Consider the following 15,366-nt stretch of genomic DNA (forward strand, 5'->3'; position numbering starts at 1 on the left):
ATGACCACTCGATACAAGGTACAAAAAGCTGGTTCAACTCTGCTGTGTGGTTTATGCCCCAGAGTCCTTCCCCTATGGATCAGGCCAAGGCTAGGCTGAGGCTCTGTCCCTGCTCAGCATTTTTCCTTTCCTTCTTATGCTTTAATCCTTCTTTTACAGGTTTTTCTTGAAGTGCATTTCCTAAAAAAAAAAACAAACAAAAAAATCACCTCAAGCCTGTCTCAGGCTCTGCTTCTAAGACATGGGTTTAACGTTAGGATCTTTCTCAACGCAGAGCACCAGATTCTCAAAATAGTAAGTCCCACCACTTGGTCTATCACAGACTTATTTTGGGCAAGTCACTCAAGCCCTCTAGTGACAAATAAGATAGTCCCCAGAAGCATTCCAGCTAAATCTGCCCCACCACACTCCCTTGTCCATCCGCCACGCCAATCCCAACAGCAGGGAGAGTTAGACCACAGGACAGAACTGAACCACATCCCACTCAAAGGAAAAGCACTTAGAACCACTCTAGTCTCTTTAATTTTATTATAGGACACGTTAGGGACAGGGGAAGGAAGTGGCAGAGGGGTGACAAGTGGACAGCCTTGAGACATGGTGGGGGCCAGGCAGAGGCATCAGAGGAAGATTCATTCAGAAAACCCAAGCAATCAGCACCTTACATGGATGGATGTGGAGTCGCCCCTCGTTCCTCCCGGAGCGACAGCAGAAGGGCCCGCTGGGGCAGGGAGGCTCAGGGCGCGGGCTCCCGAGCCTGACAAGATGGTGGAGGCTCGTGGGAGGCTCAGGTGCCCTCCCTCCCGCAAGGGGCACGGAAGCACTGCCCCTAGCAGGACCCAGAACCGTCTGGGCTCGCTGGCTCACGCCCCACTGGGTCTGGGGATCAGAGGGGAAGGAGACGCTCCAGTTTGAGGCTTTCCTTTCCATCCCAGGAAAACAAGCAGGGAGAGGGGTGCAGTGCCAAACACAACACCCCCAAGTCAAGACACAGGCTCGGGAGTCACATGTGGGTTTGAATCTCAACTCTGCCACTGTGAGTGACCTCGGGCAAGTCACTGCGCTTCCCTGAGACTCAAGTTTCTTCATCTGCAAAATGGAAACAATGAACAGCAACCACGTCACAGGCTTGTTGTGGGGACTAAGTAAGAAAATGCACGTGGTGTTACAAGGTCCTCGGACAGAGATGGCGCTTGATGACTGGCTGCTCTTATACTGGACACAAAATTAAGAACCAGCCTGGCGTGAGGAAGGCTCAGCGGACGTTCCCACTGCAGGCAGGGGAACTCGACGAGCGCATGGCTACCTTCCTTCCTCCTCTGCCGGGAGCTGGGTGAAGCTGAGCCCTGGCCCTGGCGGGGCGAGGGGCGGGGGAGAACGGGGTGTAGGCGGCAGCCTGACTTCAGGCCTCAATGGAAGAAAGTCCGAGGGCACCTCGTGGGCCTGAGTGGAGGAGGGGATTGAGCTGCCCTCTGAGTGCACTGGGGGTACACTGATCTTCTGAGGACTGTTTTTAAGAAGCTGGGAGAGAAGGAAGGGAGGAATACTTCTTCCCGGGTGGCAACTGCAAGGACATCAAGCTGCGTCCATCCAGGATTTCAGACCCAGCCGTCATGGGGCTGCTGCCGGGAGAAGCCGTTGCCTCCTTCTTTCTCCTCAGCACAGGAGTTACAAAAATACCTACAAACTGTGAGAAAGGCCACGTAAAAACACTTTTCTGCATGTATAAAAAAGAGACTGGCCGTGGTCAGTGGCTCAGGATGTGGACCCAAAGCCCCGGAGTGGCTGAGGAGAGTCAGCGGCCACCACCGTAGGCAGCTGGTCTGGGCAGCCCCGGGCGCCGGGAGGCTGTGTTCTTTGGCTGGGCTGTCCTCCCGTGGGTCGGGGTCCAGGATAGGCGGTGGGAGCGCCCTGGGCCTCAGGGACCCCTCGGTGGACCCCCTTGCTAAAGGCAGAGGCTGCTTTACCGCGCACTTTCCAGACGGCTGGCCCCCAGCAAGTCCTGAACTCGGCGCTGAGTCCTAGCGCTGGGTGAGTGGAGTGGTCTGGGGAGCAGTATGATCCCCACTTCTGAAGGAGGGTCTGCCCAGAGGTTCCAGAAGGCTGTCTCAGCTGAGACTAATCCCAGCTGGGGACATCAGGCACAGGAGGGCAGCCTGGGTACGGCCAGGAAAGAAGGCTCTAGACAAACAGAAGTGCTGCCCTGGCAGCCCAGCCCTGGCCGGGGCTTCCTGATGTTTTGGGCGGGGGCAAAGGCAAGGAGAGAGCAGTGGCCCTGTCTTTCCGGCCCACTCCTCTCTCCTGATCTTCACCTCACGAGGGCCTGGGCTATGGGACTGGCTGGGGGATGTCCAGGGAGATCACCCATGGCCGGATTTGGGACGGGGTCCCAAGCAGCTTCTGGAGACAGATGGGTAGGAAAGGCCGATGGTGGCAGCCAGGGCTAGAGGTTGATCCACCCGGTCAGCCCAGGCACCCCCTGTCCGCCACCACCATGGGGGCAAACTTGGATGGCCGCCCTCAGTTGATCTCGGACTCCACGAGGCGGCCTATGAGTGGGGTGGGGGAGGGCAGAGTCTGAAGTGTGACATGGGCCATGGACCACTCTGGCTCTGGGCCGTGAGGGCCTGTCCATGACACCCCCGGCGGGCTCTCTAGGGCTGGAGCAGGGGCAGGCCGCGCCGGAGTCCCTCCTTCAAGAACTGCATGTAGGTGGCCGTGGACGGGTCTTCAAAGGTGGACGAGAAGCTGAAGACGTTGTTCTCGACGTCCTCGGGCTTCATGGAGGTGATGTCCAGGAAGTAGTTGGCGTTGATGTGGTGGACCTGGGAGAAGGGCTGGGTGAGGGGAGTGGGGCGGGGGTCCCCCAGGCTCCCTGTGCCCTCTGCCCTCTGCTCTGTGGCTGCTCGTGCTGTCTCGAGAGAAGCAGCTACTCTCGAGCCTTGGCGTCCCTGCTCCGAGGAAGGTGACAGGCAGGCAGTGCTGCCGTGAACGCTCTCCAGAACCTGCCCCCAGGGCTGCCTCTGGGGCCCCCTGATTTGGGAGCTCCTCCCACCTTGTCCACTAGGCGAAAACCTAACTCCTTCCAACTTCCTTTTCCACTACCCCTCTGCCCCCTGCCCCCCAATATGACTTCTCTCTCCTCTGTTCCTGTGACCCCTGAACACTCTGACTTCTGTCAAAATGCCCGCACATGGACGGCCTGATCCCCTCCGTCCTGCTTCAGTAGCGAGCTCCTTAAGGCAGAGCTGCGTCTTTATCTTTGTGCAAGAGCCCGGCACCGAGCAGGTGCCCAGGACAGGAACAGGTGAGTGAGCGAGCGAACGCACCAGCAGGTGAACGGGGGACTGCGTGTCAGACGGAGTCCCCAGGCAGAGTCCTGTCTGCCATCTCCATGACCCCAGGTCCCGCGCTGGCTCGAGCAGGGGAGCCAGTGGAGGTGAGCGAGGGGCTTGGCCCTGCCCTCCAGGCCGCTCCTCCCAGTTCCCCGACACTGAGTCGTCACCCTGAGCCCGGGACAGCGGAAGCCTCCTGCCGGCGCCCTTTCCTCTGCACAAGCCCTCGCTGGACACCTCTCCCGTGCCAGCCCCAGCTCCCGCTCCTGGACTGCTCCCGCCCTGGGATCCTGAGGAGGGTGCCACCCTCCTACAGCCCCAAGTCCCACGTTAACCACGCCTTGTGACCTAGGGATAAGGGGCAGCTTCGCTCAGAAGAACTCGAGATCTGAGGCTCATGGGCAGGCCTAGGTTCAAAACCAGCTGCACTTCTTAATTGCCTGCAACTTTTGCCAAGTCTGAACCTTTTTGAGGCCCACGTCCCTTATTTGTAAAGTGGGCATTTGTGATCATCCAGCTCCCAAAGCTGCTGAGGCCCTAGTGAGTGGCATGTAAGGGGCCCATAGGGAGAGATGGGGTCTTGAACCCTGGCCCTCTCTGTCCCAAGACCTGGCTCCTCCCTCCCCTTCCATCCCAGGGCTGGTGCGATGTTCCGAGGTGAGCCTTCCCTTCCGGGCCACATTTCTGTCCCCGGAGCCTGTCTGTGTCACGTGGGGATGTGTGGGCTGTGCTGCTGGACGATGCTCACCGCTGCTCAGTCCCGAAGCACAACGCCCACGTCACCATTCCTATTTATAGACACGATAACCGAGGCTCAACCGGGTTAGGAGACCAGCTGGGGACTTCACAGCCAGGAAATGTTAGAGCAGAGCCGAAGCCCGGGGCGGCCTGCACATCAGGCCCGGCCTGCTGCTCCCAGGGCTGCACTGCCTGGCCCAGGTGGGGTCCGGCGGGGGGCCTACCACAGTGCCATTGGGCAGGCAGATCATCATCTCCACGGGGAAGCTGTACTTCTCCAGGTGCAGGCCGGCCAGCTTCTTGTGGGACACGTTCTCCTGGTTGTTCTGCGGGGACAGTTGGCACGCTCCTGATGCCTCGGCCCCCTGCACTGTTCTGGGTCTCCCGCAGGGCTGTTCCTGCCCACCGGCCCGCTCACCTGCAGGTCCTCCAGCTCCTTCACGAGGGACCAGGTGCTGATGAAGCTCTCATTAAGGAGGGCGAGGATGGGCGAACTTTCCAGGACCGTCTCCCGGAGAGTCCGCCCCGAACCTGTTCAGGGAGAGGAAAAGACCAGAAGGGTGAGGAGCACCCACATGTCTTAGTAGGAATTTCAACCAGCAATAATCTTGCTCTGGGCAAACCTCCTGGGCTAGAGAATGGTCTCTGCACCCAGGTGAAATAACACATTCGAGGAACCTGCCATAGAGTAGGTGCTGAATAGATGGTAGCTGAAATTAGTATCAATATTCTGGCATCCTGGGCTGAGACTTGGGGTCGGGGTTCTGTCCGTCCCAGAGACTTGTAGCCAGTGACAACTTCTTAAATCCACTCAACTCTCTGTGCCCCGGGGCCTTTGCACAGACTGTTCCTCTACCCAGAACACTCTTCCTCCTGTCACTGGACAAACTTCTACTCATCCTTCAAAGTCTCAGCTTAAATGTCACTTTCTCCAGGAAGACTTCCCTGACCCCCCCGTTGTACACTCTTGTGCCACTCTGGGCTCGTACTTATTCATTCGATGTCTGCCTTCTGCACTACATTGGGTGCTCCCCGAAGGCAGGGACCCTTCTGCCATCCCCAGGCACACCAGCGCCTGGCCTCCCACTATGCAGAAGGTTTGTTGATTGAGTGGGTGAGGACAGGGGCATTGTTTTACTCACCTTTGTACCCACTGCTGGACACCCAAAGAACTTTGCATTTAGCCGATCTTTGGTGAATTTTCCCAATAAGGTCGTGCAATCCCAGTCTCTGGCACTGTTTTTTTTCTTTTTATTAAAATTATTCTAAGTAGCCATGCCGAGAACATCGGCACTATTTTCTCTCTCACTCATGGATAGCACTTTACAGAGTACCAGGCCCTTTCGCAGCCATGACCACCACTCTGGGAGGGAAGCATGCTACCCCCTTTTACTGTGGACAAAACTGAGGCTCAGGGAGGGGACGTTACTTGGCTAAGGTTACCAAGTTGGAAAGGGCTGAGTTTGAACCCAGTCTTCCAGGGCCCTTTCTTCTGCATCCAGTAGCTTCTTCTGGGCTCGGCAAAGAAACCCCCCAAGACCCTACCCCACGCCCCTGCCCTAGTGGTCCCAAGTCTGTCATGGCTCCAACAGGACAGTCCTGTTGGTCTCAGAGCCTCCTGTACCCAAGGTGTGGCGTTTCCCCCTTTGCCCTCAGAACTGGCCGGGCCCCTCACCTCAGCAGGACTGGTCGTCCAGGGCGCCCCACAGCAGGATCGAGTGCACCAGCTTGTTCTCAGCCCCGGCTCGCTCGAAGGCCTCGGCGAACGGCAGGTAGGTGACCTGGGGCCAAGCCGAGACAGGGTGAAGCTGCTGTGCATGGCTGGGTCCCATTGGGCCGTGAGTATGTGTGTGCGCGCGTATGTTTGTGTGTATGTGTGTGCACGTGTGTGCGAGTGCACGTGTGCGCGAAGGGGGTAGTGCTGAGCAGGGGGACACCTCCTCCAAGCTCTGGGTGGCAGAAGGGAGGACCAGTGGGCACAGGCTGCGGCAGCCGTGGCAGCAAGCCCTGCAGGTGCACGGCGCCCGTGCCCACCTGCTGCTCCACAGCCCTGGCCTCAGCCCCCGGCTCTGCCCTCGCCCCTGCCCGGCCTCACCTTCTTGAAGGGATACATGGCCACCTCCAGGCGCCGGGCGGCCTCCTCCCAGCTCAGCTCCTGCTGCCACTTGATCTCCTCAAACACGAACTGGAGGGGCTCGCCCGAGGGCAGGCGGCTGTCGATCATGTTCCCATCTTCGTCCAGGATCATGGAGGGCACCGAGGGGCCCGCGGCCTCCAGCTCCATCTGGGCCAGAGGTCAGTGGTGAGGGATGTCTCAGATGGGCAAGAATCATCACAGGGTCTTGAGGGACCCTCAAAAACACCCCACTCATTGTAGAGGTGGGGAGGTGGGGGCCCCGGGAAGGGTAGGGCCCTGCAGCTGGGCCCACCTGGGTAGGAACTACCTGTGTGCTCACCTGGGGTATGTAGCCGATGTCCACCTCCATGTTGCTGCTTTCGCTGGCCCCGTACAGCCACTCCATGTCCACATTCAGGGACCTGGGGACGGGCAGGGCAGAGCAACATCGTCATCAAAGCCCATTAACCATGTCAGGCTTTATCTTCCTTAACACACACAACTGTCCCCATTCTATGGATGACAACAGCGAGGCTTTGCAAGGTAAATCCACATTCTCAGAGCCACCGGGATTCTGGCTGCAGAGCCTGGGCTCTCGCCCCTCCCCAGGCTGCCTCTTCTAACGCACCGGAACCACATCGCCCTCCACTGGCCCAGCTCCTTCCAGTTCACAAAGGGCTGTCACAGCCACTCTCACGTACTGCCCACGACCCTGCAAGGCAGAGAGATGGTCAGTGCCCCGCCGCAGGACACAGAGTGAGGCAGGAGTGAAAGCCGGGCACTGTTGTCCCTGGGGCCTCTTCCGCTCCCTCTCCAGCCTCCAGGACGGCAGGTGTCTGGCCTGATCGGTGCAATCTGCAGATCCACCACACGAGGGAGCCCCAGCACTGACAACCACCCACTGCCACTGTAGGCAAAGCAGGGCAGGCGTGCTGGGTGCCCTCAGAGCCGGTGGGCAGTCCCCACGGCCTCAGACACAGGCCCAGGAGCAGCTGGTCCCGGGGCTGGTCGTTGCCTCTCTCCTTCTGTCCTATCTAGTCTAGGACCCCCTCCCCATCTCCCACCCGAACAACCCTGGGTCGGAGGCAGGTGTGCCTCTCTGCCCAGGCTGTCTGGACCATCCTCTCCTGCTCTGTGGGTGAAACAGGTCGGGAGGTGGGGAAACTGAGGCCAGGGAGGGCCAGGGCTTTGCCCACAGCCAGGCAGCCCATTGGTGCATGGCTGAGACAACAATGGGCCTCCTGGCTCCCAGCCCAGGTCTTATTGCTGTACAGGGGTCACTCAGGCCCGCTAGGCGGTCACTTACTAGCAGGGAAGAAGCTGGAAAAATGTGAAGCAAGAGCCTCCTGGGTCCCCTGCTCTGCTGACAGGTGGCTAACCCTGATCAGGTGAGGCAGACAGGCAGGTGGCTGGCACAGAGCTGTCCCATAAGCCCCTCCAGGGCTCCGTGGCTGTGGAGGGCCTACTCTCTGGCCTTTGTGTGTGCTGTTCCCTCTGCCTGGCTAAACCCTCTCAACCCCAGGTCTCTGCTTAGATGCCACTTCCTCTAGTAAGCCTTCCTGGACCCCGACCAGCTGGGTCCCTGCCCACCTGCTGGTGTCCCCTCGGCACGAGCAGGCCGTGGGTATGTCTGTCTGGGGTCTGTCGGCAGTATGAGGTGGGGAGGCAGCAGCTTCAGGGAGGGACTGTTGGCTGCTCACTGGGTCCCAGGCACAGAGGGAGGGCCAGGCCCACAGAGTGCCTGGGAAATGTTGGCTGGGCGATGGGGTGACCCCCAGCCCGCCCTAGGCTGCCTCCCCCTGGGTAAGCTCCCCGCTGGCTCTGGGGCCCCTGCTTCTGAGCTCCTGGAGCGGGGACAGGACACATTGTGGCAGGGTGCCGAGGCTGGGCCAGGCCCGAGTTTTCACCTGTGGTTGGGCACGAAGAGCCGGAAGTCACGGATGTGGGTGGCATCTTTGGAGAGGATGATGTGGCCGGTGAACTGGCCAGGGGAGAACCAAAAGGGGAAGTCGGGTGGCTCGCTGAGCTGGAACTCGGCGTGGATCCTGCAGGGAAGGGCATCTGCTGGGCCAGAGCCGCCACCGACTCCCACAAAGCCTGGGGATCCTTGGCCAGACCCCCGTGTTGGGGAGAGGGCAGGGCGGGGGAGGAAGGGGTGGACCGGGGAGCAGGTGTGGGGCCCTCCAAATGCTGCTCATCCTTCAAGCCCAGCCCGGAAGCCTTGCTTTGACCCTCCCCCGAGTTCCCACAGCTTCTAGCCAGTGCGCTAGCAGTGTCCTCGCCCCCTTCTGTGTGGATGACACAATCCCGGCCACCAGCCCCCTGCAAAGCACAGCTTTTCTCACTGAATTCTCATGTCCCCTAGGAGGATACGCTGATGAGGAAACTGAGGCTCAGAGAGCCACAGCTGCCTGCCCGAGACCACAGGCCGGGAAGTGGTGGAGTTGGGGGCCTCGAGCCGGGGCCCTCCCTCCCGGTGTGGTGCCCTTTGTGCTGCCCGGCACTCCCAGGCCCGGCTGCAGGGACCCTCACCGGAACAGCACGGTGTAGTGGAAGTTGCTGATGGCCGTCAGGCAGGCCACGGCCCCCTGAGGGGCAAAGCGGGTCTTCACGAAGGGCCGAGGGTGGAACATGCTCAGGAGCCGGTGGATGATGACCTGGGGGACAGAGGGGAGACCGGGCTGGCTTGCTGGGCCCTGCTGAGACTGGGGCGTGGCGCATGTCCAGGGGGAGGTAGGACAGCAGGTGGGGCAGGCCTGGCACTGGGGTCCAGGCGCAGACAGGGAGGGGCCGCTCCTGGGCTGGGGCAGAGGCCCCGGGTCCCATCAGGCTGCCCTCACCTCCTTGCCCTTGGGTGGCGGTGGGTAGAAGCGGTTGTTGGACAAATAGCCAGTGAAGACGCTCAGCTCGCTGGGGATGATCCACCAGGGCTCGCCCAGCTCCTGGCCCGGAGGGGGAAGGAAGGGCTGGAAGTGGCGGGCGGCGAACACTGCACTTGGCGAGGCTGCGGTCGTCCAGTTGCGGAGGCCGGACAGGGCGAGGCGGGAGACCTGCAGTGGGGAAAACCAAAGCTCTGGGGCACTGAGAACCACGACTCTGGTGTCCCCTGTCCCATGTGTGGTGGAGGTCTCCCTCGAGCTCTGAGCCAGCCCACAGGCCGAGGAAGCAGAGGGACCCCGGAGAGGCTCCTGCCCTGGTGACAGCCACAATCTCGGAAACATCTTGCCAGACAGTGGCTCATCTCACCCTCTCCGGCCCCAGCCCGAGAAGCAGATCCTGCCCACCCAGGTACAGTCACCCCCAGAGCACCTCGCTCTAGGGCAGGGAGCTGAGGGAGGGGGCAGGGGGCCACCCAGGACTGGGAGGGGTGGGGCTCCAGGCCTCACATGGTCCTGCCTCCATCCTTTGCTTAGCCGGCAGACCAACCGCGATGCTGCCCCAAGATGCTGCCCTGGCTTCCTCGCCCCTCCACCAGCCTTGCTCTCCGCCCCTAACCCCTCTCTGTTCCTGGGGCCAATGTCCCACTGGTGAGCTCAGAGTCTGAGTCTGGAACGAAGTCTGGGGAAGGGGGCAGGTAACCATGTTGAAGGTTAGGTCTCTAGGGTCAAGGATGAGACCACAGAGGAGGGGAAGGACGGCCACCCCCAGAGAGGGCCCTGCCTCAGGCCGGGCACTGTGGGCTAAAGGCCTTCCCTAAGCCCTTGTCCTCGTCAGTGACCACCGTGCCTCTCTCTGGTGAGCTGATGGGCAGGAGGGACGGGGCTCAGAAGCCGTGGGGCTGTCCAGGCTCCGTCCCCCTTCCCCGCCCCCACAGGGCAGGCGCTCAGGCTTGGTGGGAGGTGGGTTAGGGTGTGCAGGGAGCGCCCAGTGAGAGGGATTTAACAGGCAGGCTCAGAGCAGAGCTCATGTGCTGGGCCAGGCCGAGCCTGCCCACCCCACTGGGTCCTGCTCACAGGCTGCCACCCCTGCAGGGGAGCTGCGGGCGAGGGCTTGGCGGGGCTCTGCGAGGGAGCACCAGGGCTGGCAGTGCCGCTCCTGCCCTGTCCCTGTGAGTGCACGTGTGCCCCAGGCACCTGCCCACGCTGCTCTTGCTGCTCTGTGCAGGACTCCTCTGCTCAGACAGCCCGTCGCCACCAAACCCGTCTCCACCCCAGACCTTTCCGCGGAAGGTCAAACCTGAGTTTCCAGCCACTTACTGGACTCTCCCCCGGACGTCCCCCGGGCACCTCGACTTCCACATGTCCAAACTGACCCCATTCTCTCCCCACCAGGCACCCCCACACATCTCGGCAGGCGGCCTACCACGTACCTGGTCACCAGCCAGAAGCCGGAGTCCTCCCCCCTCCTCCCCCACCCCACTTCCCATCAGCAGCCACGCCCTGCCCACCCTGCCCTTCCTTTCCCGGCATCCTCCAGGCCGCCCCTGCCCTCCAGCACCATTGCCCCCCTCTGGGAACTGCTCTTCCTGCCTCCCATTTCTCCCTATGCTACGCCCATCCCTGCGGGCCTGGGAAGCCCAGATCTGATGAGGAAACTCTTCTTTAAAACACTGTGATGGTATCCTACTGCTGCAGAACAAAGGCCAAAGGCAGGCAGCTTCTCTCCCAGCCCCACTGACCGCGATGCCCCCGCACCTGTCCCGCGTGACCAGGGTCCAGCCAAACCAGCACTCTGGCCTCGCTGACTGGCCTGGCACTTCCTGCCTTCAGGCCTGTGTTCGCGTGAAGTGGCCTTTTGGCTGCATGGGCCGGGCAAAGAGAGACAGAGCCCCTGCAGAGGGAGCAGCGTGTGAGAAGGCTCATGGCTGGAAGGCAGCGGTGATTTGGAAGGCAGGCAGGCTGTCCGATGAGGTCGGGACAGGGAAGCCGAGAGGAGACGGCAGGAGAGCGCGAGGCAGGCAGGGTCTCGGGTGCCTTTGTCCCTGATGGGCTGCAGACCTTCCCCACGGGGCTTGGGGTCGGGGGGCGGCAAGGATAGCATTTGCCCACCTCCTACCCCCACCTCTTCAGGATCCTTTCTCATCCTACAGCCCCCGCCAGGGACCGAATCTCAGGTCTAGCTCATCAGAGTTCAGCAGAGAACCTGTCAGGTGCCAGGCACCGTGCCAGAGGCCTGGGGGTAAAGGTGGCCGTGCAGAAAGTCACGAATGTCACAGGCGAGGCAGCCGCATTCACAGGGTCTTCCCCACACTTGCATTTTCTCCCCTCAGAACCCTCCTACCGCTGCGGTCAGCCCGGCTGAGCCCCCCTCGTCCTGCAGCCTGTCAGATGCCACTCCCTCCAGGAAGCCACCCCAGATTCCCCCATCTGGGGTGAGGCCAATGCTTCTCTCTCCTGCTCCCCTGCAGACTGTGTGCCTGAACAGCAGGGATGGCCTCATACCCACTTGGACCCTAGGGCCTGGCATGGGCCCGGCTCAGTGGGCACACAGAGGGCAGCTGACAGAGGAAGGACAGAGGAACAGAGCACAGACCCACCCACAGGAGGCCAGTGCTCAAAGGTGATCCACTGTCTGTGGGCCCACCCATGGGCCACCCCCACCCCGAACTCACCCCGAGGAAGCCATCTTTGCTCTTGGTCATGGTCTCTAAGAGCAGAGGCTGGAATCGGGCTTCTATGGTGAGCGTCTCCTCACTGGGATCAGGGGGCAGCCCGTCCTCCTCGTAGCTGGCTGCAGGTGTTGACCCTGTGAGACACAGATTACTAGAGAGGCCCTGCCCCCTGCCCCCTGCCCCGTGGCTGCAGGCCCTCCCCTCTCTCAGGACATCCACGCCAGCTGGTGATTAAGGGAGCCAGGCTTGGAGCCCAGGTAATGGTTAACAATCACCAAAGGAGCAACCAATGTATCACATTTTAGTTTTATAATAGCTCTGGGAGGCAGATAACATTATTACCAATTCATTTTACAAAGGAGCAAGTGGAGGCTCAGAGAAGTGACTTCCCCAAAGTCACACAGCTAGGTAGTGGGCGAGTCAGGATTCAGACCCAGGACTGTTTCACTCCACATCCGTGATTAACCATGACCTGATCTGGATCTCCTGGGACAGAGAGGGACTCAGTCAAGGGAATCAGAATAATGAACCAAAGCAAGAAGCAGACTCAGGCTGTCCGCGGTGTCACAGAGCGCAGGTTTGGGAGAAAGGAGACCTGCCTGTCTCTGCTTTTCTAGGTAGCTCACTGCCCTGTGTGTATAGGAAGGGGCCGGCTGAACTTGATGTCTCAGATCTTTTCCTGCTCAGAAATCTGACCATCTGTCATCTTTCAAGTGTGGAGGTAGTCATTCTGAAGGTTGAAGGGAGAAATGAAACCTATTTCAAAAGGGATGACTAATAGACACCGGTAACAGAATAAAGCAGGGTAGGTCTCATCCTGTCTGCCCCCCAACGGCAGGGGTCCCGGTGCGGAGACGACGCCTGGCGTGTGTAGACTCATTGGCTGGCGGGCTGAATGTCTGCATTAGAAGCAGCTCTCAACCAGGGTGTCCTCAGAATCACCCAGGATGGCTCTTTAATCTACAGATGCCCAGACCCCTCCACAGACCTACTGAATCGGAATCTTAAAGGACCAGAGTCAGGAAACTGCCCTTTGCATTAGCGCTCCCCAGCCGCTCCCAGGCAAATCCCCGTTCTAAAGAATCACTGTTATTTCTGCATGTGTAAGTCCATGCAGGAAAACCTCCAAAACGCCACTCTGGAAATCTGAGAGGAAGCAGCAACAGGAGTGTGCAGGGTTATAAGTCTGCTTTGCCTATTCAATTATCTTACTGGTATTACAGATAATTATTAACAATAATACTCAACATTTTATAGCCCTTTGGCTTTCTAATAAAAAGTTTTATTTCCTGACTTATAGGTAACATTTGCTCAATACGGGCAATTTGTAAAATGTTTAAGGTGTAAGGCAGAAAATTAAACACATTCATAACTCTACCAAATAGAACTGTTTGCCTCTATTTCCTGCTTGGATATGATTTTCCCCCCCTTTGATTTCTCAAAACTTTTGCATTCACAGCCTAGAGGTAATAAAGGGATTCTTGCCCCCTGCTGGAGAAAAAGATTTATGTGAAAAAAATTTCAAGTGCCCCCAAGCCCAGCAGGCTTTGCTAACATGTCATTATGAGGGAACTCTCAGTCTCTGGCCATAAAAACACAAAGGCGGCTGTGCTAATGCGCACAGAAGTGTATGCGAATAAGAGGTAAAAGCAAAGCCACAGGGATGAGCTGTTTATCCACCCATCTGCTCTCACGACAGAACTGCCTGCCACTGAGACACGGACACACGTGGATACCCAACCCTCCAGCAGATTAGCATTTTCCATCTGACCTTCCTTCTCGGGCAGCGACCACAGGTCACTGGGTTACCCAATCCACCCCTGAAACACACAAGGCCCATAACCATCTTTGTGCTTACGCAGTGGAGAGCAGCTGGCCTCCCCCTCTGCCCTTCCCATCTATTGACTGACTCGTGCCACACAATCTGGGTAACAAGTAGGTGTCCAAGAGCATAAGTTGGAGAATGTCATGACAAGTAGGAGAGAAATGGACACAGAGTTGGGGGTGGGACAGTAAGAGGAGCATTTTATAATTCATTAAAATGTTTCACACCCTCCTCTTTACCAAAACACACAAAAAAACCAAAAAAAACCGCTGATTACAACTAGGCAAAATGAATAGCAAGAATGGGACAGGGCCAGTGCCTGTAATCCTAGCACTCTGGGAGGCCGAGGTGGGTGGATCGTTTGAGCTCAGGAGTTCAAGACCAGCCTGAGCAAGAGCAAGACCCCGTCTCTACTAAAAATAGAAAGAAATTAGCTGGACAACTAAAAATATATAGAAAAAATTAGCCGGGCATGGTGGCACATGCCTGTAGTCCCAGAGACTCCGGAGGCTGAGGCAGGAGGATTGCTTGAGCCCAGGAGTTTAAGGTTGCTGTGAGCTAGGCTGATGCCACGGCACTCTAGCCCGGGCAACAGAGTGAGACTCTGCCTCAAAAACAAAAAAAAATTAGCCGGGTGTGGTGGCACACACCTATAGACCCAGCTACTTGGGAGGCTGAGGCAGGAGGATTGCTTGAGCCCAGGAGTTTGAGGTTGAGGCAGGAGGATTACTTGAGCCCAGGAGTTTGAGGTTGCAGTGAGCTATGATGACGCCATTGCATTCTAGCCCAGGTGACAGAGTGAGACCCTGTCTAAAAAAAAAAAAAAGAATGGGACAGGAATCTGACGGCAGCTAAGCAGAGTTTCAGATTTAGTAGTAACAGTTACGGCTCCTGTCTATTGAATATCTGCTGCATATTGGTCACTTTGCAGTGATTAGATTTTCTCTCCTCCTCAAACCTGTGAGATGGTGCAGGACCCTGGAGCTCGAATGCCCGGGTTCTAACCCTGGCTCCCCACCTTTCTAGCTTGGGCAAGTTGGTGAACCTGCCTGTGCCTTTGTCTCCCAAATTACAAACACAGGGATCATGATGGTGTCCATCTCACAGGGCTATTGTGAGGTTTAAGGAAGACGCCCACAGGAAGTGCTTAAAGTGATGTCTGGCACCTAGGAGGTGGCCGAGGAATGTTATCATGCACAAACATGAGGAAAATAGGCTGAGGGGTGCTGAAGCAGCACGCCCAAGCCAACAGTTAGAAAGTGTTAGAATGGGGAGGAGCCCAGGCCACAGAGACCCACGATCTTCCCCCCGTCCCAGCCACCAGCCTCTCCTGGTACCTGTCAGCTTCTCAGCAATGGGCTTGAACTCCTCAGGGCTGATGTACATATCCTGGTCAGTGTCCAAGGAAGAAAAGAGGAAAAGGCCTTCTGTCCCCAGCGTCTTCAGTGCAGATTCCTGCTTGGGAGGAAGGGACCCAGGCTGAGCACCCTGGCTGGATGCCAGAGTCTCCTTGTCCCCAAACAGGCAGCTGCTTCCTGATGGAGCAGCTCCCACCACCATCTTCCTGAGCTCTCTCAATATCTCCTGGTCCATCTGTCCAAATGTCACCTCTGAACTGCCCCAGAGCCCCCAGACCCCCTTGAAGATCCTCCTGGTCCCTGCTTCATCTGCTGTCTGCTCTCTAAGCCCCCTCCCAGCCTGTCCGCTCCCAGTCTCCCCCATCCCCCTTCTGTCCTACTTCTTGCACCCACTGTCCCCTCCTGTCTCCCCTCCCCACTGTCCCAGGGCTCCCTGGTCACCCCCC

General features: G+C 58.6%; 1 protein-coding gene across 1 annotated transcript; it reads right to left on the bottom strand.

The window, feature by feature from the left end:
• Positions 1 to 550: 550 nt before the first annotated feature.
• Positions 551 to 15,155, bottom strand: SEPN1 (selenoprotein N, 1). The gene is made up of 11 exons (XM_012645915.1): positions 14,900 to 15,155; positions 11,738 to 11,871; positions 9,027 to 9,236; positions 8,719 to 8,843; positions 8,094 to 8,231; positions 6,527 to 6,608; positions 6,166 to 6,354; positions 5,746 to 5,851; positions 4,489 to 4,601; positions 4,295 to 4,396; positions 551 to 2,822 (listed from the first exon to the last, which is right to left on the bottom strand). The coding sequence occupies exons 1-11, from the start codon at positions 15,153 to 15,155 to the stop codon at positions 2,652 to 2,654; spliced, it is 1,626 nt and encodes a 541-aa protein (XP_012501369.1). The 3' UTR covers positions 551 to 2,651.
• Between the last annotated feature and the right edge of the window lie 211 nt (positions 15,156 to 15,366).

This window comes from Propithecus coquereli, unplaced genomic scaffold (assembly GCF_000956105.1).
Source record: "Propithecus coquereli isolate 6110/MARCELLA unplaced genomic scaffold, Pcoq_1.0 Scaffold239, whole genome shotgun sequence".
In the NCBI taxonomy this organism is placed as follows: domain Eukaryota; kingdom Metazoa; phylum Chordata; class Mammalia; order Primates; family Indriidae; genus Propithecus; species Propithecus coquereli.